The 26,262-nt window shown below is 40.3% G+C and overlaps 1 protein-coding gene across 3 annotated transcripts; it reads right to left on the bottom strand.

The window, feature by feature from the left end:
* On the bottom strand, nucleotides 1-26,057 carry SLC16A9 (solute carrier family 16 member 9). Of its 3 annotated transcripts, none has more exons than XM_077258851.1 (7): nucleotides 25,617-26,053; nucleotides 20,166-20,220; nucleotides 17,736-17,953; nucleotides 8,140-8,283; nucleotides 6,947-7,042; nucleotides 4,961-5,845; nucleotides 1-3,587 (listed from the first exon to the last, which is right to left on the bottom strand). In XM_077258851.1, the coding sequence occupies exons 3-7, from the start codon at nucleotides 17,929-17,931 to the stop codon at nucleotides 3,409-3,411; spliced, it is 1,500 nt and encodes a 499-aa protein (XP_077114966.1). In that variant the 5' UTR covers nucleotides 17,932-17,953; nucleotides 20,166-20,220; nucleotides 25,617-26,053; the 3' UTR covers nucleotides 1-3,408. The 3 variants fall into 3 exon arrangements, with proteins under 3 accessions (XP_077114966.1, XP_077114968.1, XP_077114969.1); XM_077258854.1 differs by having other exon boundaries at nucleotides 3,402-3,587; nucleotides 4,965-5,845; nucleotides 25,617-26,057; XM_077258853.1 differs by lacking the exons at nucleotides 20,166-20,220; nucleotides 25,617-26,053 and adding an exon at nucleotides 18,430-18,713.
* Nucleotides 26,058-26,262: the final 205 nt, after the last annotated feature.

Raw genomic sequence — 26,262 nt, 5'->3', positions numbered from 1 at the left:
TCATGTGTAGTCAAGTTCCTCAGCCCATTTTTATTATTAGCCTGTAGAAGGTAGAGAAGGGAACAAATACCAAACACATAATTGCTGGTTCAGACTACAAACATTTTATGACTGTAGAAAAATACAAAATAAGAAGGAAAATTATTGGATCACTAAAGGATTGCCTGATTCTCGGATCCAGAGTTCCAGGTAAAAAGGGATGCACCCATAATAGATCCAAGCTGGTTTCTGGGTGGCAGCAAAACTGAAACAACAGAGTTGTGTCTAGGAATCGAAAAGAACTAAAATTACATCCTTATTCCAAAAACATTAAAAACATGGTGAAATTAAGCAGGAAAAATGGGAAAGAAAAGAGGGTGATACAATCACATTAAAGGGTGACGCGTTTTGAAACAGAAGGGTTCTTAATCGTAGCCTCATCCTCTAATATAACATGTCACCCTCTAACATTATTTATTACCCTCTTTTCCTTCCCATTGTTCCTGCTTAATTTTTCACCATGTTTTTACTATTTTTTAGAATAAAGATGCTGTTTTCATTCCCTGGGATAGCTGGACACAACTCTGCTAATTTCAGTATAGTGTGACTGTAACCATAGAGATATATACACTGAGGAGCAAAAGGGTAACAATGTTTTTTAGCTTTTGACTTTCAGGCTTCACCCACTACTGCTACGAACGTGAGACTACCATCATTTTATAGACAATCATCTTTGCCATATCATGCATAAATTTAACTTGCAACTATTTAGCATATGATTAGTTATGCAGATTCTTGTCATGTCACTGCAGTGTTATTGTTTTGTTCCTAAAGATCAATATATTTTTATTTATTATTTTGCTAGTATTTTGTAAATCCACCTTTGGCTTTCAACACTTCCTGAATCCTTCTGGCTATGCTCTTTATCATATTCAAGCATGTCTCGATCGAAATCTGATCCCAGGTCTCTTCTACGCGCTCCGAAAGTTGGTGCATACTGGCCGACTCACTATGTATACAGATTTTCTTCAACTCTAATCACAAGTGTTCGATTGCGTTAAGTTCTGGGGACTGTGGAGGCTAATCCAGCACCTCAACTTCATTGTTATTGAACCATTTCTTTGGCAACTCAACATATGCTTCGGGTCATTGTCGTGTTGGAACACTGTCCTCCTTTTCATACTCATAATACTCAAGTGTAGAAGGTTACTCGTCTTGTAGTATGCTCACATAACTCAGCATTGAGACCACCATTGATCGCTGTCAAGTATCCAACTCCTTTGACTGTGGAATAACCCCATATCATCAGGCTTCCACTGCCAAACTTGACAATTCCTTCAATTTCTCTATCCTCTAGCCCCTTTTCCCCTTGGTTCTTCCTGACCCATCAGAGCCTAGTCTGTTGGCTTTCCTCTCACTTCTCACTCTTCGTACTTTTTTGCAAACTCCAGTCAACACTTCTTATGACTATGTTGAAGTCAAGGCTTCCTCACTTTTTCTCTGACCACCAGCCACTTCCACTGCCGCATTTGTTGCGCAAGAACTGATAGACATTATGATGAGCTGACTTGTTGACTTCAATATTTTGCCTGGACGTCCACCTCTTGGCTTTGAATGGATGGAAGGATAGACTTCATTTTGTATTCTTCCAACTGTCATGGCACTTACATTATGAAGTTTGGCATTTATCTTGGTTGAGAGACCGCTATCGATAAGCTAGATGATGCTGTTCCTGTTTTTTTGGTAAATGTTCTTCATGGCTGCTCCTCGATTCAAACTAGTGACCTTTCGCTTTGAAATCAGCCAAATAACACACTGAGCTATTAGGGGATGTGAAAACCGGATGTAATTTGTAGTATACAGGAAGAAAAAGATTAATTTATTATATGTTGAATAGTTGCAGGTCAAATTTATGTATGAGATAGCCAAGATGATTGTCTATAAAATAATGGTAGGCTGACATTAGAAGCAGTAGTGGATGGTGAGAAATGGAGCCTGAAAGTGAAAATTTCAAAACACTGTTACCCTTTTGCTTGTCAGTGTAACACTACATAAAAACTCCATAGATTAAATGAAAACAGATTTTGAACTTAAAACTATTTACAAAGTTGTTTCATTTCAGTTGGAACACATTGGAGAAAGATTGGATACAGATGAGCACATGGCCAAAATAAATGGACATTGCACATTGGAAACAGTTGTTTATTGCACATTTATTGCTAGAAATTAAAAGGGTTCTCCAAACTTATGACATTGTTGACCGATCCTTAAACTAGATCACCAGTATGAGATCAGTGAGGGTCTGTCCCATCGCATCCCCATGATCAGAAGGAAGAAAACAGTAAATGGAGCAGAAACAGCCCAGCTCTGGTCACTCTGCATTGGTCCTTACCTTTAACTGCAGCTTTCTTCCTAGAACTTATTAGTGGGGGTGCAGGGTATTGGACCCCAAAGATATGATACTGAGGAACTATCTGCAGGATAGATCATCAATATCACAAGTCTGGACAACCCTTTTTAGAAAATTTGCAGCATAAATTGACAAAATGCAGGTTTAGATTCAATTCAATCCAGTGAATTTCTGTGAGTGTAGATGAGACTTTATGTATCCACAACTCTGCTACTGTAATACTGCTTGAATAAACCCTAAGGAAGCTAAAATACATACAGTATAATACAGTAATTAGACAGTTATGTTAGAATACCATTTTCCAGTGTCACCATCCACCTAAGTCAGATTCTAGAGGAAAGTTCCTCACATCGATAAAGTCACAGATGGTCGCATTTTGGAAGATGACAAGATAACTTTACTGTTTTATGCTGACGGTAGTTCAGTTAATTTTAGACACAGCAAAAAGCAATCTAAGTCTGAAATTATGTTTGGACATGTATAAAGATTGTAAAGACATTGGCCCCGGTCATCTTCATGAAGAGTGCTCTGAAGTAAGATGCGCCAAATTTAGGGAGTACATTTTTCTTCTGCCACGTGCCATTACAAGAAATGTACTTAAGTGATTTATGCCACCTTTGATGCATATAGTATGATAGATTTGCCATCTATGCCACCTCCAAACAAAGTTCTATCCATTTTTTTAAAATTGGTGGAGCTGAGTGCAACTAGCGTAAAGACACCCAAATTTGCCAATTTGGAAATTTCGCAAACATTTTGTGACACTTCTAACAGTTTTACACCAGAATCGTGGTGAAAATTGTTATATTATTATCCATGGAAAATATGGATTGAGATAAAACACTTGCCTGAGGAGACACCTTCTGAAATACAGAGACAGATACTGTGAGATTTAGGACTAGGTGAATACTGTATATTAATAATAATAATGTTAAAAAAAGCTCTATAAAAAGCTGCATAGTATAATATTAATAACTAAATACTACAAAACTTCACAAATGTAAATTTGCAAAAGACATTCACACGGCTGGAGCCACAACATAAGAGTGACTCTTTGGAGAAGGTTCCAACTTTTTAGTTTGACAGTTCTTCCAAAATGGCAGTGCTACAAGTAACAAGCCTAAAGCTCCTATAATAACGCATATTCCACAGAAATAGAAGGCTATATCATAGGACTGTGCCCAGTCAAAAAACCAACCTGAAAAAAAGAAAAAAAAGTTAATAAAATCATCAATTACTTGTTTAAGCATAAGCATTTGTTAGGGAAGCGAAGCAAAATCCAGTTTTTGATAGTGCGGCATATTAAGTATGCACAGCTCCTGCTACTTTAATAATAATGTGAGCCTGATCCCCCCAGCATTTGTTTTCTGACGTGCTATGTAGACATATGACCGCTGCAGCCAATCACAGTTGGTTAAATCATCACTGAAGGCTGATTGTGCAGGAACTTGCAGGAGACCAAACCAATGGCCCATTTAGAAAGACCAATCAAACCATTAAATGACCACCAATCGGCAAAATACTTGGTATTGGCAGTTTGTCTCCTGTTTGCGACTGTCTATAATAATGGCAATTAGGTCATACAACCGTATATTCTCCCCTCCGAGAAAATCGGTCCGATTATGCTAATCACACTCGGATCAGTGATCACAATGCGTTCTGATTTTCTCAGATGAGGAGATGATGGAAGAAAAAATTTCTCCATCTTCTCCATTCTTATCAGTTCATACAAATCAGACGACACTTGGATGTCATTCGTGTGGAGTCCAATTTTTTTCCACAGACTCATTGACTTGTGGTCTGAATATTGGATGCATATCGTGAATGCTGCTTTTTCTTTTGTCAGACGCTCTTTGAGAAAAAATCGGACATGTGCACGGCCCCATAGCTTAACATTGGTCTCGAATGTCATCCGGTGTTTTATTGGATCGCACTCGGGACCAAAAATACGGTCGTCTGCATGGGAATAAAAATCATCATCACACCCAATGAATGAACATGCTGTTTGTTCCTCAGAATACTGCTTATTTTTATGAAAGCTAATTATTGGCTCGTCTAAATGGGCCATAATGAACCATAGGACCATAGAAGCATCAAGGGAAGTGAATATAGTGGAATATTTTATATTATTTTAGGTAATTTATGGTAGCAAATCAGCAAAACCAAATCTGCACCTAAGTTTACACAATGTGGTGAGAATTTCCTTTGCATTACGCCTGGAAATTTTCTGCAGCAAATCCACTACATGTGAATGTTCTCCTAAAGTAAACAATGTATATTTGTTTCAATCACAAAAATTAAGTTGTGGCTGTATCAGCTGTTGGATCTCGGGTCCCGCAGTCACCTCCACGTGATGACAGGTGTGTTTACCTGACGTAAGGCTGACAGCCAGCAGGATTCAGGAACTGCTGTATGCCAGGAAGAACACTGAGTCCTGACTAAGTCAATACGCTGCTGTAGAAGTATATCAGATTACAACTATTAGTCTCAAAGCCTTTTTGCCATTGCGGATGCACGCACATGCATAGCCAAAGCCAAAGGAAAAAAAAATCTCTCGAGCTTTTGTCTTACCAACCATAGGTGGTCCTAGGCAGTTTCCAATTCCAGCAAAGAACATCAGGATCCCATAGGCATGAGTGAGCTTATCCAACCCCACGGTGTTTGTTGTTACATATGGGAATATTGACCAGTTTCCAGTAAAAAATCCTATAGTACCGGCGATAACGGCCAAGGCACCATACGTCTTGGCAAATGGAACTCCAAACACTGCCAAACCTGTCACTATTAAAGTGAATACATACAGATACAATGTATTCATCCACTTAAAATCGGCAAGTATTCCTAAAACAAGCTTCCCAATTGCCATCATGAGGCCGAGGATGAACACTAGGGGAACTACCATGTCCTCGCTATCAACATTGGCACTTTTGGCTACGTCTTCCAAAAGAAAACTCGGAGGAAATCCTCCAATGTCAAATAACAAAATGTTGATGAAAAGTGCAGCAAATACTTTGTTTTTGAACAGGTTAATGGTGTCTTCCCAGTAGTCCAGGTACGTATGGCACTTGTTCTTTACCAGCTGTTTGCAGTTGTATTTCTCCATAACTTTGCTGTTACAATTGTCCTTTATTACGTCGCACTGAGTCATCTGGGGGTAATTTTCTTGAGAGCAGCAGTTCTCATTGGCTTCATGGGATTTTTCCTTTTCAAGCATCCCGATATTTTCTTCTTTCTGCTGGTCTTTTTCATGGTATATGAGGTAGGCGTCAGGAACATTTTCCAGACCAGGCTTTTCTACTGCAGCTTCAGGTAGTTTTGGTAAGGGTCTCATTAAGATGCCACATGCTAATATATTTAATGCTAATGCTCCAACAATTAGCAAACAGCCGTCCAATCCATAGACTAAAATCAGCTCCTTCTGTAAACTTGCATATATAAAGGTCCCAACGCTGGAACCTGAAAAGGACACATTCAGTAATATCATCAGTCAAAATTACTACGACTAAATTCTCTACTTTATTATGCAAATGATTTGTGTTCTGCATGTAAGGTCTCAATCAGACATCCATTTTTCACCGGAGTGTTCTGTCTGTGGTTTTTACAGATAAAACATGTAACCATTATGACACTCAAAATAATTTTTTGCACACATGAAAACCCGCAGATGTCTGAATAAGACCTAAAGAGCAGTGTGGACCCCCAGGTCTAATGCATGGTTGTTTATTAACCCCTTAATGACTCCAGCTTTTTTCGATTTTGCGTTTTCGTTTTTCGCTCCCCTCCTTCCCAGAGCCATAACTTTTTTATTTTTCCGTCAATATGGCCATGTGAGGGCTTATTTTTTGCGGGACAAGTTGTACTTTTGAACAACATCATTGGTTTTAGCATGTCATGTACTAGAAAACTAGAAAAAAAATCCAAGTGCGGTGAAATTGCAAAAAAAGTGCAATCCTACACTTGTTTTTTGTTCGGCTTTTTTCCTAGGTTCACTAAATGTTAAAACTAACCTGCCATTATGATTTTTCAGGTCATTGCAAGTTCATAGACACCAAACGTGTCTAGGTTATTTTTTATCTAAGTGGTAAAAAAAAATTCCAAACTTTGCTAAAAAAAAAAAAAAACTGTGCAATTTTCCGTTACCCGTAGCGACTCCATTTTTGGTGATCTGGGGTCGGGTGAGGGCTTTTTAATGATACCATTTTTGTGAAGATACTTTCCTTTGATTGCCCGTTATTGCATTTTAATGCACTGTCGCGGCGATCTAAAAAAGTAATTCTGGCGTTTTGATTTTTTTTATCGCAATGCCGTTTAGCGATCAAGTTAATTCTTTTTTTTATGGATTGGGTGATTCTGAAAGCAGCGATACCAAATATGTGTAGGTTTGATTTTTTTATTGTTTTATTTTGAATGGGGCGAAAAGGGGGTGATTTAAACATTTACATATTTTTTTTCATTTTTTTTACTTTTGCCATGCTTCAATAGCCTAGCTGAATCTTTCTTAGCTCTATGTAGAAAAATATACATAGAGTAAAAACACATTGGACACAAATGAGCTACCTGTTGAGACGATCCCAAGTGCAAGTCCTCTCCGTTTTTCGAAGTACTGACAGGTGACAGTCACGGTGGCCGTGTACAGTAACCCACATCCAAAACCTAAAGTTAAAAAAGTAATTTGTTATTTAGAGGCTATTTATGTCCATAATATAGAAAAATCTCATTGTTGCAAGAATTTCCCTGGTACATTCTAAAACAAATATTCTGTGCAAGAAATTTTAGCAACCCATGGACATCGGAAAGACTTAAACCAACAGCTATTACCGCTTGCCCTGGAGAAACAGTTCACAAAAGCAGAGGGAGCTAGGGAAATAAGGGAGTTAATGGAGAAATATGCAGGGCCAGCTGACTCATAATAACATCCCCAAATCTGCAATGTTGCTACCAAATAGTGATACATCTTTACTTTTTGCTAACCTGTTTTTATTTTATTGTCATACATTTTTTTTTCTCTTTTCTCTACGTGATTATGAAGACATTCACTTTAACTTTTATGGGACAGTTTAATAGGCATGCTCTGTGATCTGTGCAGAGGTCATTGTGCAGGGAAGGGGAGGAGATGAACTGTGACACCGCTACCTGCTATGAATTATGGTATGTGACACAGCAGTAATATATACTGTATATAGTGGTATTATCTTTCATTGTAATAGCTCCTGTGATGATAATTAAATAGTTGCTGGAAAGTATTCACTACAGAACAAGAAGTTGCAGCCAAACATTAGGCTTAGAGGTCAGAGTGAAAACTACAACATTTTAGATCTTAATAAAAAAAAACCACACATTTAAAAAAAGGATTCTTAACATAAAAACTTGATTTAAACAGTAGAAAATTTCCCTTTGACCTATAATAGTGTGTACTCTTCTCTTTTTAAAAACAGTTTTCTTATAAAAAAAATGACCAAATTTCCCAAAATTTTGTTAAACTTATTTGATTAAATTGTACATACAAATACAAGTTGTGTCACTATTTTCATTAAAGACTTCTTTTATCAATGGTATTTTTAATAAAAAGAAGATTCTCCTGACAGTAGACATGGAACAATTACACCTGGAACTTCATTGTTCGCAGACTTTACATTCAAGGAGTATAACCTAGAACCTACTACGGTAATTAACATATGATTCATTCATGGAACTGAATTACCTCTTGAGCATGAGACATAAGAATAAACTGATGCAAATAATTCACTTACCAACCATAATTCCATATGAGAAATACAAGAAGTAGACATTAGGTGCAAAGCTGCTTAGAATCAGGCCTCCAGCCACCAAGAAGCTGCTGAAAATGGTGACAGGACGAGCGCCAAAAGAAGAGACACTTGCACTACACAAAGGACCTGGAGGGGGGGACAAATATATCAGTGCTTCTGTTCTTGAAAAATAGAATAGAAATTCATATATATCAAAATATAAAAAGAAACATATACTTCTGTTAGAGGATGGGACATTACTGACTATTTGGCCCCCTGGATACTTAGATACTTACTGGATACTTAGATACTTAGCTTTTCAGAAGTTCTCCCTTCCATTTTTACACTTTTTTTTTTTTTACCTAGAATGCACCCTCTACTCCATTTAGTCCTATCCCCCATTTCAGCTCATATTTTGACCTCTTTTGTATTTCCAAGCTTCAAACCTCTTTCGAGCTTTCCATCTTAACTCCTGAAGCCTTCCTTTAGAGTTTAGCTTGATCTATGCCTTTTTTATAGGAGATTGTAAAATAAGGCTTGGTTAAACAAGATCGATGTCCCTACATAGTTATTATAGTAGCATCCTTATGTCTGGACCAGCTAGACCAGAGCTTCTGAAACTTTAAGGCTAGCCAACATTTGTGAGGCACAGTGGACAAGGAATTTTCCATAGAAGCGATCATACGTTGTACAATCCTTTCTATGGCTGCAGCTATCTATAGGTAAGCAACGTAACTGACTCAATTTGTACTTATTATAGTTTTATATTAAATTCAGCAGTCAAAACTGGAAAACTGATAGAGATTATTAATTTGGCCTGTACTTCCCTTTCTATTACAAGTGGTAGGGCTCAGACATCATTTTACTGTCCGATGAGAGCCGGACATAATATTGTCTGTTTAATTAGTATTTGAAGACCAGACCAAATCAAACACGATTTGACAAAATAGTACCCAAGATTGATTGATGTCCAGTCTAGTGGAACAACATGATGTCTAGGTGTTAAGGCTGTAATTCAGACTCCAATAATCAAACCTATTCAAATTGCTAATATTGACACTAAACATGAAATCGGCCTACAAGGTTCTAATGGGCTGGTTGGTATGTGGCTCTGCACATACTCTAGTTCAAGCTTTCCCACAGCATTCTCACTGTGCTTTCAAAATTGTAATCAACAGATTGATATGCTTCACACATGATAGATGTTCTCATGTTTGGTCCATTTCAGTTCTACAGTGCATGGACTTTTTTTTTCCATATTCTCCATATTCCAAATCCAGTTTATGAAAACCTTTGGAAATCCATTATTCATTTTCAAACAGGGCAATGTATCCTCCCTTTCATGCAAATTTAGCCTCCTATTACTTACATATTTTTATCTACGTAGACTTTAAACTATTAGGAAAACGGCCTCCGTTCCTTCTTAGGATTTTTGACTCTTACCTTCCGATGAGTATTTTACCATTTATTGTTGCTCGTGAAGCTATTGATTATCTTAAATGTAAATCCATCATGTTCCTATTTAAAGTTTGTTCAATTTTCAGTAAATTTAAAAAAAATATTGGGCTATATTTTTTTTAATTTACACTTGTTATCAATGTTTTTGTCTTTCCATAGTGAATCTCTAAGATAGCAACTGGTCTCTAAGTTACTGGAGGTCGATAAACCCTTGATGGATTTCCTGAGGGCTGTTTCCTGTTATTACCGTTTTGTCAGCAGAACTCATAGTTCCAAGAAGTCAAAAATACTCAGATAACATATCACCTGGCACTTCTCTGTAATAAATGTGTTAGTCTAACCATATGTAATGATAGTAAAAGCAATTTGCGCAACCTTTAGCATAAGGGGACCAGATGGCGTGAGGTTAAATGGTATTCCGCTTGTTGAATCTTCACTCATGGAGACTGGGAAAAGTATAAAAAGGTGTTTGAGGAGAAAAGGTCAGATTAACTGTGTGTGATAACATAACCAGTTATGTACTTTATGTTCTTACTTGGTCATGGGAAATTACATTTCATTAATATACTTCAAAAGTCAACCACAAAATGATCTGCTGAATTATCACCGATATGTGTAAGAAGATGACATTGTAGGAATTTGTTTGGTCAAGCCAAAGGGTTTGTAGCTCTATACAAATTATCCACATGATTTCAGTAATTCAAAAACCCAACACTAGATTGTAAGTAAAGTTCCATTGCGTTTCCATTGAGTCACTTAAATGTTGTGTTACAGATATTCAAAAATCTCTCATCAGCGCTAAAGAGTTTGGGAAACTGTACTTTTGGAATGGCCAAAATTCCCAGACCCTACAGATGGTCTATGATATGTCAGAAGATCAGTGGATTTCTCTTTAAAGTCTAATGATGCAGGATTTCACTCACATGTATATGAGATATCTGTTTGCCGGACTTTCCTTTGGGAGATAGCGATCTCTCCCTGCTCTCCCATATATATTAGAGGCCATGATTCCTGTGTGTTTGACAAAGGCTACGTTCACATTTGCGTTGTGCAGTGCAGCGTCAGCGACGCAACGCACAACACAAATGTAAACGCATGCACAACACAGCGTTTTGTGCCGCATGCGTCCACTTTTGCATGGTTTTTGGCGCAGAAAAAACTGCATCATGCAGCGTCCTCTGTGCCCTGACGCATGCACCACAGTGACGCATGCGTCACAAAACGCAAGTGCAACGCATGTCCATGCACCCCCCATGTTAAATATAGGGGCGCATGACGCATGAGTCGCCGCGGCTGCGCCTGACGCAACGCTAATGTGAACGTAGCCGAGAGGAGAAAGCAGCAGCTTATATCCTCTAAAAACAAAAGAAGGTCCAAGAACCTGTTTTTTATCTACCCTGACATCATCTGTCAGGGGAGAGTCTGTAAGCCTCTATACACATCACAGACTCTTTCAGTCGAGCCTAAATCGGTGTGGTCAGCCAACTTTTATCTAATTTCTATAGGTATCTTAGAGGTAATTTGTCAGCAGAATTTCATACCCCAAACTATTTAAATGTACATATAGCTCTTTGAAAGACAAGTCCACTAACACCTTTACATGATCAGTCTTTTACCCCATTACTAAGAAATCATCACTTGAATTTATATGCAAATGACTATGGTAGATCTGTACCCTCTGTCACTCCAGCTCTATACCCTGCCCAATGCTGCCTCTTCTTGCTTGGCTGATGGCTCCTCTGACTGAAGTTACACAGCAAAAAGGCTACCAATCAAGCAGGAGGAGGCAGCTGTGCTTGGCGGGAAATAGAACTGTAGTGACATAGGCTTTATATCTACAATAGATCTTCAGACTCATTTGCATATCAATTCAAATGCTGATTTATCAGTAAAGGAGGAATAGTCCATGAAAAGGGATTGCTGGACTAGTCTACGAAAGAGCTAATGCTTTAGGCTATGTGCACACGTAGGAAGGGTCCTCTGCGGGTTCTCCCGCAGCGGATTTGATAAATCTGCAGGGCAAAACCGCTGCGGTTATCCCTGCAGATTTATCGCGGTTTGTCTAGCGGTTTCCGCTGCAGGTTTACTCCTGCACTTGTTTTACTATTGATGCTGCATATGCAGCATCAATAGTAATGTTAAAAATAATAAAAAAAATGGTTATACTCACCCTCCGACGTCCCGATCTCCTCGGCGCTGCTCGCGGCGATCCGGTTCCAAAGATGCTACGCGAAAAGGACCTTTGTGACATAACGGTCATGTGACCGTGACGTCATCGCAGGTCCTGCTCGCATAGCAACCCTGCGACCGGACGGCCGCGTGCAGCGCTGAGAGGTGAGTATATCATTATTTTTTATTTTAAATCTTTTTTTTTTAAAACAAATATGGTTCCCAGGGCCTGGAGGAGAGTCTCCTCTCCTCCACCCCGGGTACCATCCGCACATGATCCGCTTACTTCCTGCATGGTGGGCATAGCCCCATGCGGGAAGTAAGCGGATCAATGCATTCCTATGTGTGCAGAATCGCCGCGATTCCGCACAAAGAAGTGACATGCTGCGGATTGTAAACCGCTGCGTTCCCGCGCTGTTTTTTCCGCAGCATGTGCACAGCATTTTCGGTTTCCCATAGGTTTACATTATACTGTAAACTCATGGGAAACTGCTGCGGACCCGCAGCTGCAGAAACGCTGCGGATCCGCAGCAAAATCTGCAACGTGTGCACATACCCTATACTTCTCCTTTCCTTATTGTTCAATTTCTGGTCTTCCTTACATGAGACAAAACAACCAACAACCCTCTTATGAGGGGTAATCTTTCTCACGCACCCTATACAATCTGTCCTCTTGTGAACTCGTAAAAATATGTTATGTACATGCTTGCTAATAAGTAATCAGAGAGCATGTGGGGATTTAATATAAAGATTTCCATAAGCTTAAAACAATACTTTCTGTAATTCCGCTTTATTAAGATACCCAGGGCAGAGTATAACTCTTATTTCCCAATGGTGAGTACAATGGCGTGCTTGTACAACGATGTGAATACTTTCTACAGACAAATTACAGTATTTAATTGTGCAGTTTTATTTATCAGTGCTAAGAAAAACAATAGACATCAATAGGGCGATTGTTTGGATCGGCAACTATCTAATATATATGCGAGTCTTCCAACCCTGATGACACATTTCAGGTCAAATGAAGGACCGGGTAGGATGGATTTCCTATGTTCCTGGAGCACAAAAGTATCCGCCATTTGGACTAACAGCTATCCCAAGTGCATAGTCTTCTTTACAGATTGTAAAGTCATAAAATTCCCCAGTCTTTTGGGGTTGGGATCATCCTGGAAGACCATAGTTGAATACCAGATCATCACAAGGATTTGTATATCATCTAGGCTTCGTTCACAATTGCGTTGTGGTGCCAGGTCTGCCATATGGCTTAGTACCAATGGTACTCTACTATGTTGACTCATAAGAGGCTCAAGAAGGTCCTGGTGATGTGTCCATTGTTTTGCCATTTTACATCACTGCATGATATAAAAATGAACAGAACTTATGCGTCTGTCCATGTAGAGTGCATTCATACATCTGTGTGACTGGCACCCTATACAAGCCTTATCCGTGTACAATTCTAATACCCTCTCCATGAATTGGTAAGTTTGGGAATGGTTGTTTCATCAGTATCTTGCACCCAGGCTGCCCCCTGCCTTTATCATGGGGGTCTGCTGCATCCTGCACTGCATTAGTATTGTGACCTAGTGTTGGAAATTACGGCTGCATCTTTTCTTTGACCAGATTCTTACAGATGCACTTCAGAAATACATCAACTTCCCCATTTTTTAAGAAAATTGTGCAATATTTGACTTTTTGGGAATTTTTATAGATTTAGACTTCTAGGATTTGGAAACCATCGGAGGCTATCCGAAAATAATAAATCTATTAATTATCTATTTAGATGTATCATGTAAGAAAGTCATAAGAATCACTGGTTTGAGAGCAGATTTTGAAGAATAATAATTTTATTAAGGTTAAGGGTATGTGCACACGTATTCTTGGCCACTGCTGATTTTTCCGCAGCAGATTTGATAAATCTGCAACAAAAACGCTGCGTTTTTGCTGCAGATGTATCGCGGATTTACTGCGGATTTACTGCGGTTTTCACTGCGGTTTTACAACTGCGGTTTTCCATAGGGGCAGCTGTAAAACCGCTGCGGAATCCGCAGAAAGAAGTGACATGCTGCGGAATGTAAAGCGCTGCGTTTCCGCGCGTTTTTTTTTCGCAGCATGTGCACAGCGTTTTTGGTTTCCCATAGGTTTACATTGAACTGTAAACTCATGGGAAACTGCTGCGGAAACGCTGCGGATCCGCAGCAAAATCCGCAAAATCCCTAAGTGTTATAATCTTTATATGCTCTGAATATGTATTAGTCTTATAAACTCGGTAGTAAAAAAAAAAAAACATTCAATGTTAAATAATCAAATATGCAATAAGTTTTAATACCAGCATGGGGGGTAAAAAAAATCCTCCTAATGATATTTTTAAGTTTCCATTCAACTACTTATTAGTCATGCAGCATCAGACCAGGGCTGACCGTCCCATATGTATGACCACCATAATGCACCTCAATTGCTTACAAAGTAGGTCTTTCTTTAGCCATTTGCTTAACTAAAAACAAACTTTAAACCCATTTTAATTCCTCAGATAACTCATTAATCTTGGCAAGAATTTCTATGGAGTAAACATCAGTAGAGAAGCTTAGCTGGTGCTCTGGGCTATTACTGTTAGCGTTGGGCTGTCTGGATTTCTTGTTATGAAGCCATGGCGGTATGTTGAATCCGTGATGCAGTAAACATTGAATTGATAACACAAAAGCTATTGAAAGAGTCAATCTAAGATTTGCTGCATCATGGACCGTAATACATTAAAGGAATTTTCCAGTTTTGGACACTCCTGTACCCCAGCTACAGCTTGTTTTTTTTTTTGTTTTTTTTTTTTTTAAAGTGATTTCTTTACAGTCCCCTGGTCAAACACCAAGTCATCCACTCCTGATATTTAATATTGTCTGCAGCGCTATCGTCACGTCAACAGAGCCGCAGGCAAAAACTAAGCTCAAAAACCCCGCCTTAGGCTAGTTTCACATTTGCGTTTAAAAACGCAAACACAGGTGGTGAAAAAAACGCATGTAATCGCGTGCAAACGCTGCGTTTTTTAGACGCATGCGTTTTCGCATGCGGTAAAAAAAACGCGGCGTTTTGCCGAGTTTACATGCGTTTTTTCCTGCGTTTGCATTTTTGAAACGCATGCTGAGAAGTGTGTGACAGCTGCCAATCATCAAAATCATCTAGAAAACCCACTATAAATAGAAATAGCTAGGGTTAGGGGTAGGGGTAGGGTTAGGGGTAGGGTTAGGATCCCTAGGGTTAGGGTTGGGGTAGGGTTAGGGGTAGGGTTAGGATTCCTAGGGTTAGGGGTAGGGTTAAGGTTAGGGGTAGGGTTAGGGGTAGGGTTAGGGGTAGGGTTAGGATCCCTAGGGTTAGGGGTAGGGTTAGGATCCCTAGGGTTAGGGGTAGCGTTAGGGTTAGAGGTAGGGGTAGGGTTAGGATCCCTAGGGTTAGGGGTAGGGTTAGGATCCCTAGGGTTAGGGGTAGGGTTAGGGTTAGTATCCCTAGGGTTAGGGGTAGGGTAAGGGGTAGGGTTAGGGGTAGGGTTAGGGTTAGGATCCCTAGGGTTAGGGGTAGGGTTAGGGTTTGGATCCCTTTATCACCTTGATGGTGGGGGGTGGCTTATCAGTGTGTATTCTTGTTTTTTTCTATGGAAACGCATGCGTTTAAAAACGCAACCAAACGCATGTGCTTAAAAACGCATGCGTTTACATAGACAGCAACACTTTTTTTGCCGCAAAAAAACGCATGCGTTTTTTTGCGGCAAAAAAAGCCTCTAGAAATTACTACATGTTGCATTTCTGCAACAAAACGCAAGCATAGAAATGACGCATGCGTCGTAAAATGCGGCAAAACACATACAAAAAAACGCATGCGTTTTTAATGTTAAATATAGGGAAAAAAAACGCATGCGATTTTTTTTGTGCTAAAACGCAGTGGCAAAAAACGCAAATGTGAAACCAGCCTTACTGGCACGAGTCTCAGCTGTTGGAGACAATAACAGTCACCAGGACTAGTGGTGGAGACACAGCACTGGACCCATGGAGGGTGAACAAAGCTCATTTTGCCTTTCTTAAGCAATCTGAAGCTTAGGGATAGGGGTTTATCAAAACTGGAAAACTTCTTTAAGGGTTAAGTTGATAATCTATATGTCATTAACAATTTTTGGCTGATAAGGGTACGTTCCATGTTCAGCATGTTTATATACAGCAGCATGGTGGCTCAGTGGTTAGCAGGGTCCTGGATTCACATCCCACCAAGGACAAGATCTGCAAGAAGTTTGTATGTTCTCCCCGTGTTTGTGTGGGTTTCCGCCGGGTTCTCCGGTTTCTTCCCACATTCCAAAGACATACTGATAGGGAATTTAGATTGTGAGCCCCAATGGGTATACTGATAGTAATATCTGTAAAGTGCTGTGGAAATAATGGCGCTGTATAAGTAAAATAAATAAATATAGCTTAGGGATTTGGCCTGTACATATCTCTTTAGAGTCAGTTTTCCTTCTATGCAGAGTAGAAGCCATGTTTTTCTACAGATTATTTAATCTCTTTCATTTTTTTTGTGATGACCTTAACGTTAATCTACGCCCTCCTGCAAAACTATAAAACTTTTCTCAAATATATACATATATCATATTTATGTTAAGGGAAAACTAAAAAAAAAAACTGTCACTATATTGATGAAAAATGACATGTGCCAGAAAAGATGTGGGCTCAGCGCCGGAGCCCACATCAAAGGGAGGGAGTTTGTCGCCGGCGTTCTAATACGCCCGATGTCGGAAAGGGGTTAAATAAAGTTCTCATGAAATCACATCCACTTTGCTTGATCTGTTAAAATACAGCAGATATTGTGCAGGATAAAACAGCAGAAAAAAAGCAGAGTTTTTTTTGCTATGTGTGAACATGGTCTTTGTGGCTTGTATCTGTGGCCGGCTAATAGTGACAGACTCGAATGAATAAGGTCGGCTGTAGATAAGCATATGGAAATTGTCTGAGTTTCATCCAGAAAACTTGGACGATTTTCAACTAATTTTCATCCAATCTTCATCTGTGTGGCACCCGCGTGTCCGATTCTTACATCCTTGTGATGTCTGTGTGTGGTCTGTTTCCATACATCTACACTAGAAAATGTACATGATCTATTGTTTCATAGGTTTATACTAGAAATTTATCCTTAAGAACCAGATGCCCTTCGGTTGTTCTGCATTAATTCACCATGTTTGTGATTTTCTTTTGGAGAAATTATGAGAAAAGTTGGTGACTCAATTCTCCAATTATATTCTATGGCCCAGAGAACGGACTAAATAATAGAGAAAGAAGCCAAAATCATCCAGATCAGAGCCCGAGGATGAACTCTGCCATCCAACTCTTGACTTCAAAGTTGGCGTCGCACAGATAGGCTAGGTTCACATTGCGTTAATAGCAGCACATTCAGCACATACGCTAACGGGCTGCTGTTAACGCAAGTGCCGACGTTCCATCGCACTAGCAGTGACGGACCCAGAAACGCTGCAGCCCGCGTCTCGGGTCCGTCACTCAATGACGGCACTTCGCTAGCGCACACCCATTGTGGGCGTCCGACATTGCATTCAATGGCGGCGTTAACGGACTACGTTACACCGTGTTATGCCGCGGTGTAATGTAGTCCATTTAATGGAGTCACTGAACGCAATGTGAACCCAGCCTAAAGAATCTCCCCTGATTTTGTGCTCACTCTTGTGAAGTATCAATATGGGAAATCATCCGATTTACTATGACGTGTTTGAAAAAGTGAAAGCAGATGGAAACCAAATGGTCCGAATCTTGCATTTTTCTTTCACTAATGCTTTACATGTGTTGGATCTGTGGTGATGACGACTTAGAAGTATCAATAGCTGTGAAATTATAAATATTTATCACTAGACGTCAAGGCTATACGCTATTTCCTGGGGATCGGAGCTTGGCGTGCATGAAAAAATGGTGTGATGACTAAAAATGTCTACTTACTTGCCAGTAACCCGACTCCAGCTGCCAGAGACCCGACCCATGCAGTTTTTCCTTTTCCTTCATCAAAGACTTCTAACCATTCAACATATAGGACTCCAACGGCAAGAGGAGAACCGTAGCACAAAAACTGAATAAAGAATGAGATCAAGACAATAACCCAGCCCCATCCCCCATCCGGTGGCTTCTGGCACGTCATGTCTTAGCAGCTGCGTAAGGTTCTGTGGGAATATAAGAAACCATAGAGATCAGTAAATGTGATGAAGAACTACCCAAGAACATGCCGTGTTTGCACTAATGTTCTACTATGGATTTGATGATTTTCAGCATCACAATTATATTTTTTAATGGGACCCTACTGCTATTGTCTTGTAGCAATGTGAAGGTCTTCTCACTTTGACTTTAGGCAGTGAATGATAATGGAATTATCACTAATCTAATGGAACAAAATACTTTTGCTTTCGTATGGTCCTCAATTCCTACAAAGTACTGCATGTTGGAATTACAAATTGTCCACTCTGACCATCAACATTAATTCACACTATGCATGCCGGAGACCAAAACCTACTGCCAGCAGAGCTTTAAATAATTAAGCATTACCTGTTTATATGTAGGTCTTATCTGATAAAATTTCACAAAACAAATGCATATATCATAAAAATAGATCTCTTAGATCTGATGAGGCTGGTGTACTCACTTTGAAAATCCATTTCAGTATAGCTGTATTGTCCCATTTGAAAGTTGAAGCTTAATCTTGGCCTTTTAGCCTTTTTGACAATTCCTCAGTGTCCATCCTCCATTCTCCTGTGTAAAGCAGGTGACCCAGTGCAACACGCAGAAAAACACGACTCAGGTGCAGTCAAGGAACTATTTGGTTCCCCTGATATAGCGGGAATTTACGGTAGTTATTGCAACAGTCAGACAATGTAAAACAGAGCAATCAAAATTGAATTATACAATGTAGAGTGTACAATGAGTCCTAAAATTGACTTTAAATGTTACGAAACTTTCTTAGGGATTATTCCCATAAACATCTAACAAGGGCTGTACACTCGTTCACGTGGAAGCTAACATGCCGGCTCCTCCTCTGGTTATGGCCCTAGCGGGGGTTACCGGTTCTCCCGCTAGATCAAAAAGTCCTCCTGACAAAGTCTACTAAAGCACGTTGAGCCTCCTACATTTCAGTAGCCCCACACCCTGTCTGTTGTCCTAGCCCAGGCCATCCCCTGTACCGTACATTAGTGCTGGAAGCGATGGCAACACTCATTCGTATCTCCTGTTCACAACTGCAGTCGTCCTCTTCTGGGTGGAGTCTTCCTGCGGATCTTCGGTGCTTGACCGATGCCGAGTGTCTCCCAAGTCTGGGGACATGAGGGCTGGGTTCCTGCTCTTGACTGGAGTCATCGAGACTCTGGGTCTTGACTGTCACAGGTCTGGGATTCGGGACTTGACTGGCGAGGTCTAGGCTTTGGGTCTTGACTGGCTCAGATCAGGTCCTTGAACCTTGACTGTCGTAGTCTGGGCTCTGGGCGTGACCTGGTGCTGGTTGGGTCTTTTGCAAGTGGACAGCAGCCCACTTGAACATGCTTCTTGCTGAGACATGTCACTCTGGTTGCAGCATTCTCTTCCATTCATATCTGGATAGTTCTCTCCTCTAGTGCCAAAACCCGCTCTGGTTTGTGGTGCAGACCTTTTATACTGAGGCGCTCCATCATCAATGGCACCTGACTAGGTGCTGCATCCAAACTCATCCTCCCTGCAACTCTTCCTCTTTCGGTTAGTTCCGGATGGTGCCTTTGAACACTAGATGGCAGTCTCCTAGCACCAACGACATAAAGTGCTGGGGTTTTTCAGGATTATTGTGGCCTTTTCTTACTGCTGCTGAATCTCACATAGCTCAGTGCAAAATATCAGTCAGGCTGGATAGATGGAAACTGAGTAGACTTGAACTTCACTCACTTCACTTTATCTGGACTTAAAAAAGCTAATTTTAATGTCATCATTATATAGCCATTCTGACATGGATTTTCAAAGTAAGTACACCAGCCTCATCAAATCTAAGAGATCTATGTAATGATGTATACAGTTTGTTTTATCAAATTTGCTAACAGATCCACTTGAAATAAGAAAATTATAGCATGTGTCTTATTAAGGTTTTAATTATCAACTGAAAGCGTGAGGTCCTGTATGGAACATCTTTATGTTGCTCCCTATAACTGATTAAATGTAACCTGTCACCAAAATCAGTCCACTATAACCCTCGAATCTGGAAATTTGGAAGTCAGTCTCAAATTAGTATTCAGCTCCAAACTGCACTATGCATATGGGAATCGTAACTTTACCCTTTACTATATATTTTATTAGACTGTTCCTTTCATCCTTGGACATATGAAGGTCTGTAGCAAACTAAAGCAATGAAGGACTGTTACTTACAGATAGGGACCTGGAAATCTGCAGAAGTGCACATCATATGAGAGATCATCTATATCTGTCAAGAAAAAGACATGATTTTACATAAACCACCATCACCTCCATATAAAATGGCATTTTTCATTTTCTGGTAAGTGCTAGGATTTACTTGTCTACTTATATATCGCCAACATATTCTACAGTGTTGTAAAGATTGTCACCATTCACATTAATGTCGTTCCTAATGTGTTCATAGTCTCTCTTAAATTTCAGCCTTCTTCACAGATTGCACAGATATCTGGCTCTCAGAATGGAACGCACAAATTGGCCAATTAATGAGAACCCACCAGCCTCGACAAGTCGTACCACTGTGATGAGCACTCCTCCCATCAACCTAAGAAGTTATTAATTAGAGCTGGGTCCTGCCTGTCATGGAATTGTAGGCTTTCAGTTTGGGAGAGGCATTTAGGTTAGGGTCCTATCAAAGGGGTGCTCCTTGTCGATGCTGGTGGGCTCTTATGAATTGGTCAATTTATGCACTAAGTACCTTCATTTTGAACTTGTTTTCTATAGCTGTAGTTCCAATTTTATATATTCGATGTTTGCATATTATAGCATTTCAGAATGCAGCTGTATTTTCTTGGTTTTATTGAATAGTTGTGACGGCTTGCACTTGTTCACACTTTCCTTATTTTATTTGGAGATGCTGATCAGTTTTTGATATTTGTAGTACTTTGATCAGAGTTTGCTCAGAGATAGAGAGGCCAAAAAAATGTTTCTCTACCTTCTCTGTTATGCCAGTTTTTGAAAATCAGACTGCAATTGACTGTCATCAGAGTGCAGTCCAATTTTTTTCTACGGTCCCATAGACATGAATGCCATCTGATTCACGGAGGAAAATCATGCATGCAGCAATTTTTTTTTTTCCTTCGAACATTTGGTCCATAGAATAACATAGGTACAAGTGCTATCCATCAAAAGCATGGATAGCACTAGTCTGATTAAAACGGTCGTTTGCACGAATCCTACTGCTTGTACATTAGTATGTCATAAAATAATGTCCCCAACACATCCAATAAAAACTGCAAGTGGTCAGCCCCTTTAAATTGCTCTTTACTAATTGCCATTAACCAGACATATTTCTATATCGTTTGATAAGAAATACGTCAATACATGGTTGTGTGTCGCTTAAGGTCACAATAGATTATTCCTGCAGCAAGAGAGATGATGACTAAAGCCTCCAGAAATCAGCTGTTGATGCGTTCAGGTTTCCAGAGATGAACTTCTTCTCTTTCAAGACTTGGCAGCCCCCGTCTAAACTCATCCAGAAGTCGTAAATTCTGTTTGTGGGGTCTTGTTGTGACGTTGCAGCCCAGCTGTTGGTGCTAGGATCTACTAAAATGGGACAGTGGCCTTGGGAATTCCTTATATATGATGAAGACGACCCCTGGGCAAGGGTTACTAGAAGAACATGTAGTAGTGGCGGTCATTGTACAGTACATTATACATAAATAGGCCGTTCTCGTGTAACACAGCGGTTTCCCTTTAGGCGATAGATCCCAGTTTTGGGAACAGAAGCTTTGAATCACTTCCTCTTAGTCACTGCCTGTTCACATTCTGCAGCTGCGAGGTGTCCATTGGTAAACTACTGTGAATGACACATTGGCCGGAGTCATGTCCAGTCAGTGGACCATAGCCTCAGAGCTTCTATGGTTCCATACGGGAGTCTCCCGCACTGCTCCAACCCGGGCTTGGATTTCTAACATGTCTGCCTCAATGTATAAGAGCAATAATCCAATATGGCGGAAAGGGAATATTCACATGGAAGAAGAACTTTAGAAAACAGAAGAAAAAAAAACAGCTATATACATGTTTTTTGGCTGGTGTGTGAGTGTTACCTTTATAGCCATCGGAACATTTTTAGCTACAAAACTCTGAATCTCCTCAATAGTTACAGAGCTAAATAATACATTTCTGACTGTCTTCAGCCACCAGTAGGGGACGCTCAGGAGCTCACTATATATTATGTGTATATTGAGCGCAATCATAAAGCTGTATTCAGTGAGATCTCAAGCTCCCCCTAGTGGTGGTTGAAGGTGCCCAGATTTTTTTTTTTTCATTAAAGGGAACCTGTGATGTGAAAAAACAATATCAACCTTAACATATAGAGTCAATCTGCAGGTTAATAGAGTTCTGAAGCCATGTTGGTCAGTGCCGGGAAATGGTAACAGCCTGCCGCGCCAGCTTGACTAAAAGCCTTAGGCTACCGGAAGGAAATGAACTTTACTCAATGCAATGACTTTCAGTCATAGAAATGTGGCTGGTGGTGCTGCATCAGTAACAACTCAATCCATAGTGAGCGGCGGCTGTAGCCACACCCCTGCACTGCCTGACAGCCGACCCTGTACTTATACACTGTGCAGTCGGCTGTCAGTCATTGCGTTGTAACAGACGTCCATCCTTTGACTGAAAGCCTGAGGCTGCTGGGAGGAATAAAGTAAATTTTCTCCTGGTAGCTGGGATTTCAATGCAAGCACCACACGGCTTCAGACAGCTGTTAAACTGCAGATTAACCCCATATCTACAGGTTAATTGTATTTTTTACACATGATAGATTGCCTTTAAGCTTAAAGAGGATCTCTTACCAAGTCAAAGGTGCACATTTTTTGCTATTATTTTATACTGCTCTCCTGAATATATGTTTGGTTTTTTTAGTCCACTATATGGTTCCAGAGACATGGGCCTTTCTACTAGTGATCATTTTTATAGTCTTTACCAAGTGGGTTTGGCTCACACGATACTCTGGGGGCGTGTCTTTAGACAGTTGTGCCTTATTGCCCTGCAAGCCACGCCCCCTTAGTAAAGACAATAACAAAATAGCACTAACTAAAAAGTCCACATTTCTGGAACCACATGGCCGATTTTAAAACAACAAAAATTGCAATACTCAGGGGAAAAGTGGGAATAAAACAAAAGAAATAAACTGCCCACTTTTGACCTGGTGCAGATCTTCAATAATAAATTGGAGCTATATTATGGAACTAACTTTGTCGCTGCCTGTTGAATAGTAGGAGATTTGTAGTTTTCTAATAGAAATTCAGAGAGCTGACCTTTCTATAGATGTATCATAAAATTTATCAGCCTAAAATGTTGGTCCGATTTAGATTAAAAAGAGAACCTGGAATTTTTTTCTAATTATAACTCCTCTGAAAAGACAATGAAGATGTCTTAGAAAGTGTAATATAAACCTCCCAGGTCCAGGGAGCAGAGATACATGACTCACCAAGGCTTTGATGTCTGAGCGACCCCAAACCCCAGACTAATAAATGACACATTGTAATGGAGGGTATTAGGACTCGGTGCTTCGGGTGGCACCTTTATCTTAGGGATCGGCAGATCGGATCTGCATATGTCGCACTGATGCAATCCTCCCTGTAGTTACACTTTTCTGAATTAATAGCTAACTGAGTGAGGTAAGGGACGATTGTCTGTTCTCTACATGTGATTCTCTATAATTGGCACTGAGATGTCTAAAAATGAATATATTTAAAAGATTAGAATAAAAATAAGAACAGACAGGAGGAATCAAAGGAATGAAAACTGAAGAGTTGTTAATTATAGAAATTCACTTTAGTGGAGAGATCACGGTACCTGGGCTGCACTTACAGAAATGAAGAATCCTCGATGGTATAAAATGAAGGTTTCTATTACACCAATGCGTTTTGGTGCCTTTTTCAAAGTTAAAAACAACCTAAACCCCTTTTTTTTACTTGAAAAAGGCGCCAATCCATCGCCGAAACGCATTGGTGTAATAAAAATTTCATTTTATACCATAGTGGATTCTTCATTTCCACAAATGCAGCCCAGGTACCTGGTCTCTCTACTAAAGTGAATGGCTATTCTAGGTGTTGTGCCCGCACACACCACCCCAGGTGAGCACTGCCATCGCTCTCGCCTTCTCTCATTTCTCTCGCCGTATTGCCCTATTGTGCACCTCTGTCCCAACCAGACCTCGTTAATTATAGAAGATGTCAAATCAAGCGTTCCTTTACTATGAAGGTACTTTGTTGAAAATATAGGGGAATTGCATTATGCGCAGCCACTTAGCAGGCTATAGAGGCAGTTTATTGATGGCGCACATTTTGTGAACAGTTCTTTTATTACCAATACTTCTAGGAGAGACCTTGAGAATGGAATTCTTTTAATGTATGCTTTATTTTATGTTGTTTTTGTACTTGGTATGTTAATTGTTATGGTGCAGCTTTGTTGACATGATCTTCATTTCCTTTCATTTCCCTTCTCTCCTCTTCCTCCCTAACTCTTTCCTCTTTTCCTTTGTTTGGTTGCCTTCCCTTTCCCTTCATTCCTTTCCTGACCCCTTATCCCCTATACTGTAAAAATCCCCTAACAAAAAGAATTTTGAAACAAAGTCACAAGCTATTCCCTATCTATATGATAGGAGATAACTTACTGGTCACTGTAGGTCCGGTAGCTGTGAACCCTAGTGATCCTAATAACGGGGCCTCCTCCTGAATGGAGTAGAGGTGCACACGCTCCGTTCATTGTCTATGGGACTGCTGGAGCGCAGCGCTCTGCTATTTCTGGCAGTCCCAGTGACAATGACTGGAGCAGCGGTCCAGCATTTGCATCTCTACTCCATCGAAGACTAGGCTCCTTACTGCCCCGTTTTTGAGATTCCGGAAATCTGTTATCAGGATCCCCGAAGGTCCCTACTAGGAGACCCCCACTTATCAAGTTATTCTTTACCTATCCTATGATTAGGGGATAACTTGCAATGTTGAGGAAACCTCTCAAACAGCTCAAGAAATGTGTAATTTGCCCCCAGGTGCATCATCCACATAACTGCGATGCTAGATTTCTCAGCTGTGATTTTTCGGCAGTTTGATTGCCTGTTGCACATAAATGTGTTTTATGACATCAAATCTGGTTGGGAAAAAAAGTTTTTCATGCCTAATTTTCGATGCAAATCTCACGTGAAATGGCGTTCAACATCTTACAGTGGATTGCGGAAGGGAAGCAGAGGAAGCCCACACAAGTGCAGGGAGAAGATGCAAATTCTATAAAGATGTGGTTGGTGGTTGGAAATAAACTCAGGACCCCAGCGAGTCAACAGTGGTGACCACTGAGCCACTCAGCGTGTTAACATTACAAAATAAGTCATGAAAACTCTACCGAATATTTGGTTAATGCCAAAAAAGCCTGGCAGCTTGCAATAATTTTAGATTTTTTTGAGAACGAAGAAAAACATCGTGGTGAGGTAAACCAGTATCTGTAGATGGTCCGGATGAGAGAAGTGTAATAACTATAGCGGGATGAGCTTTATCATCAGGAAGCAGAATTTAGAGAAGGAAAGCGAAATAATAATATAGCAACTCAGAGAAGACAGATAATATCTAGAGGCAAGTACTTTACAAAATGACAGCAAGCCAAAGGGAAGAAAGCATGCGGCTTTACCTGTAGACCGGCTGCTGACACCCGGGACCCCATTGCAGCTTCAGTACCAGGATTGAGCTTGCAAGTGCATGCAGCACCTTACGACAAAGGAGTCACGACAAAGGAGCCACGGTGCGGAAAGTGAGAAGGAATATTTTTGTTCGTGTCTCCATTATATGGTGCCCTCCTCCTCCTCCTCTTTCGTCTTCTCCACCCCGCTTCACCTCCTTTCCCTGCCTGACATCAGTCCAGTCTGAACCAGTTCCCATAACTGCAGAGGGTGGAAGATAATGAAATAGGAAGGGAGGGGGGGTAGGTGCTGCAAAATGTACAGGCAACCCAGGCGCTCACATAGCTGTTGGCACAAAGATCCCTAAATGGTACCTTGTGAAGAGCCGGGCTAGTGACAAAGAGCTGGAAGCTGTGCAGCCGCCCACGGCTTCACCTCTCTGCTGCCTGTCTGTTTGTGCTCGTCATTTCCCAGGCTGCATAATCACCAGTGTCATCAATAACACATCTAGATTTGCACGCACAAGTCATGCACACATTATATATGTCCTCTCCTTCAGCTAAATGCAAAACATGCGGAAAAAAAATCATGTGATGCCAAAAGATAGAGGATGGAAATTTCATATCCTTTTTTTTTTTCATATGTCTATTTGCGAAT

Source organism: Ranitomeya variabilis, chromosome 4, assembly GCF_051348905.1.
Source record: "Ranitomeya variabilis isolate aRanVar5 chromosome 4, aRanVar5.hap1, whole genome shotgun sequence".
NCBI lineage: Eukaryota > Metazoa > Chordata > Amphibia > Anura > Dendrobatidae > Ranitomeya > Ranitomeya variabilis.
This window is presented reverse-complemented; position numbering and strand designations above follow the sequence as displayed.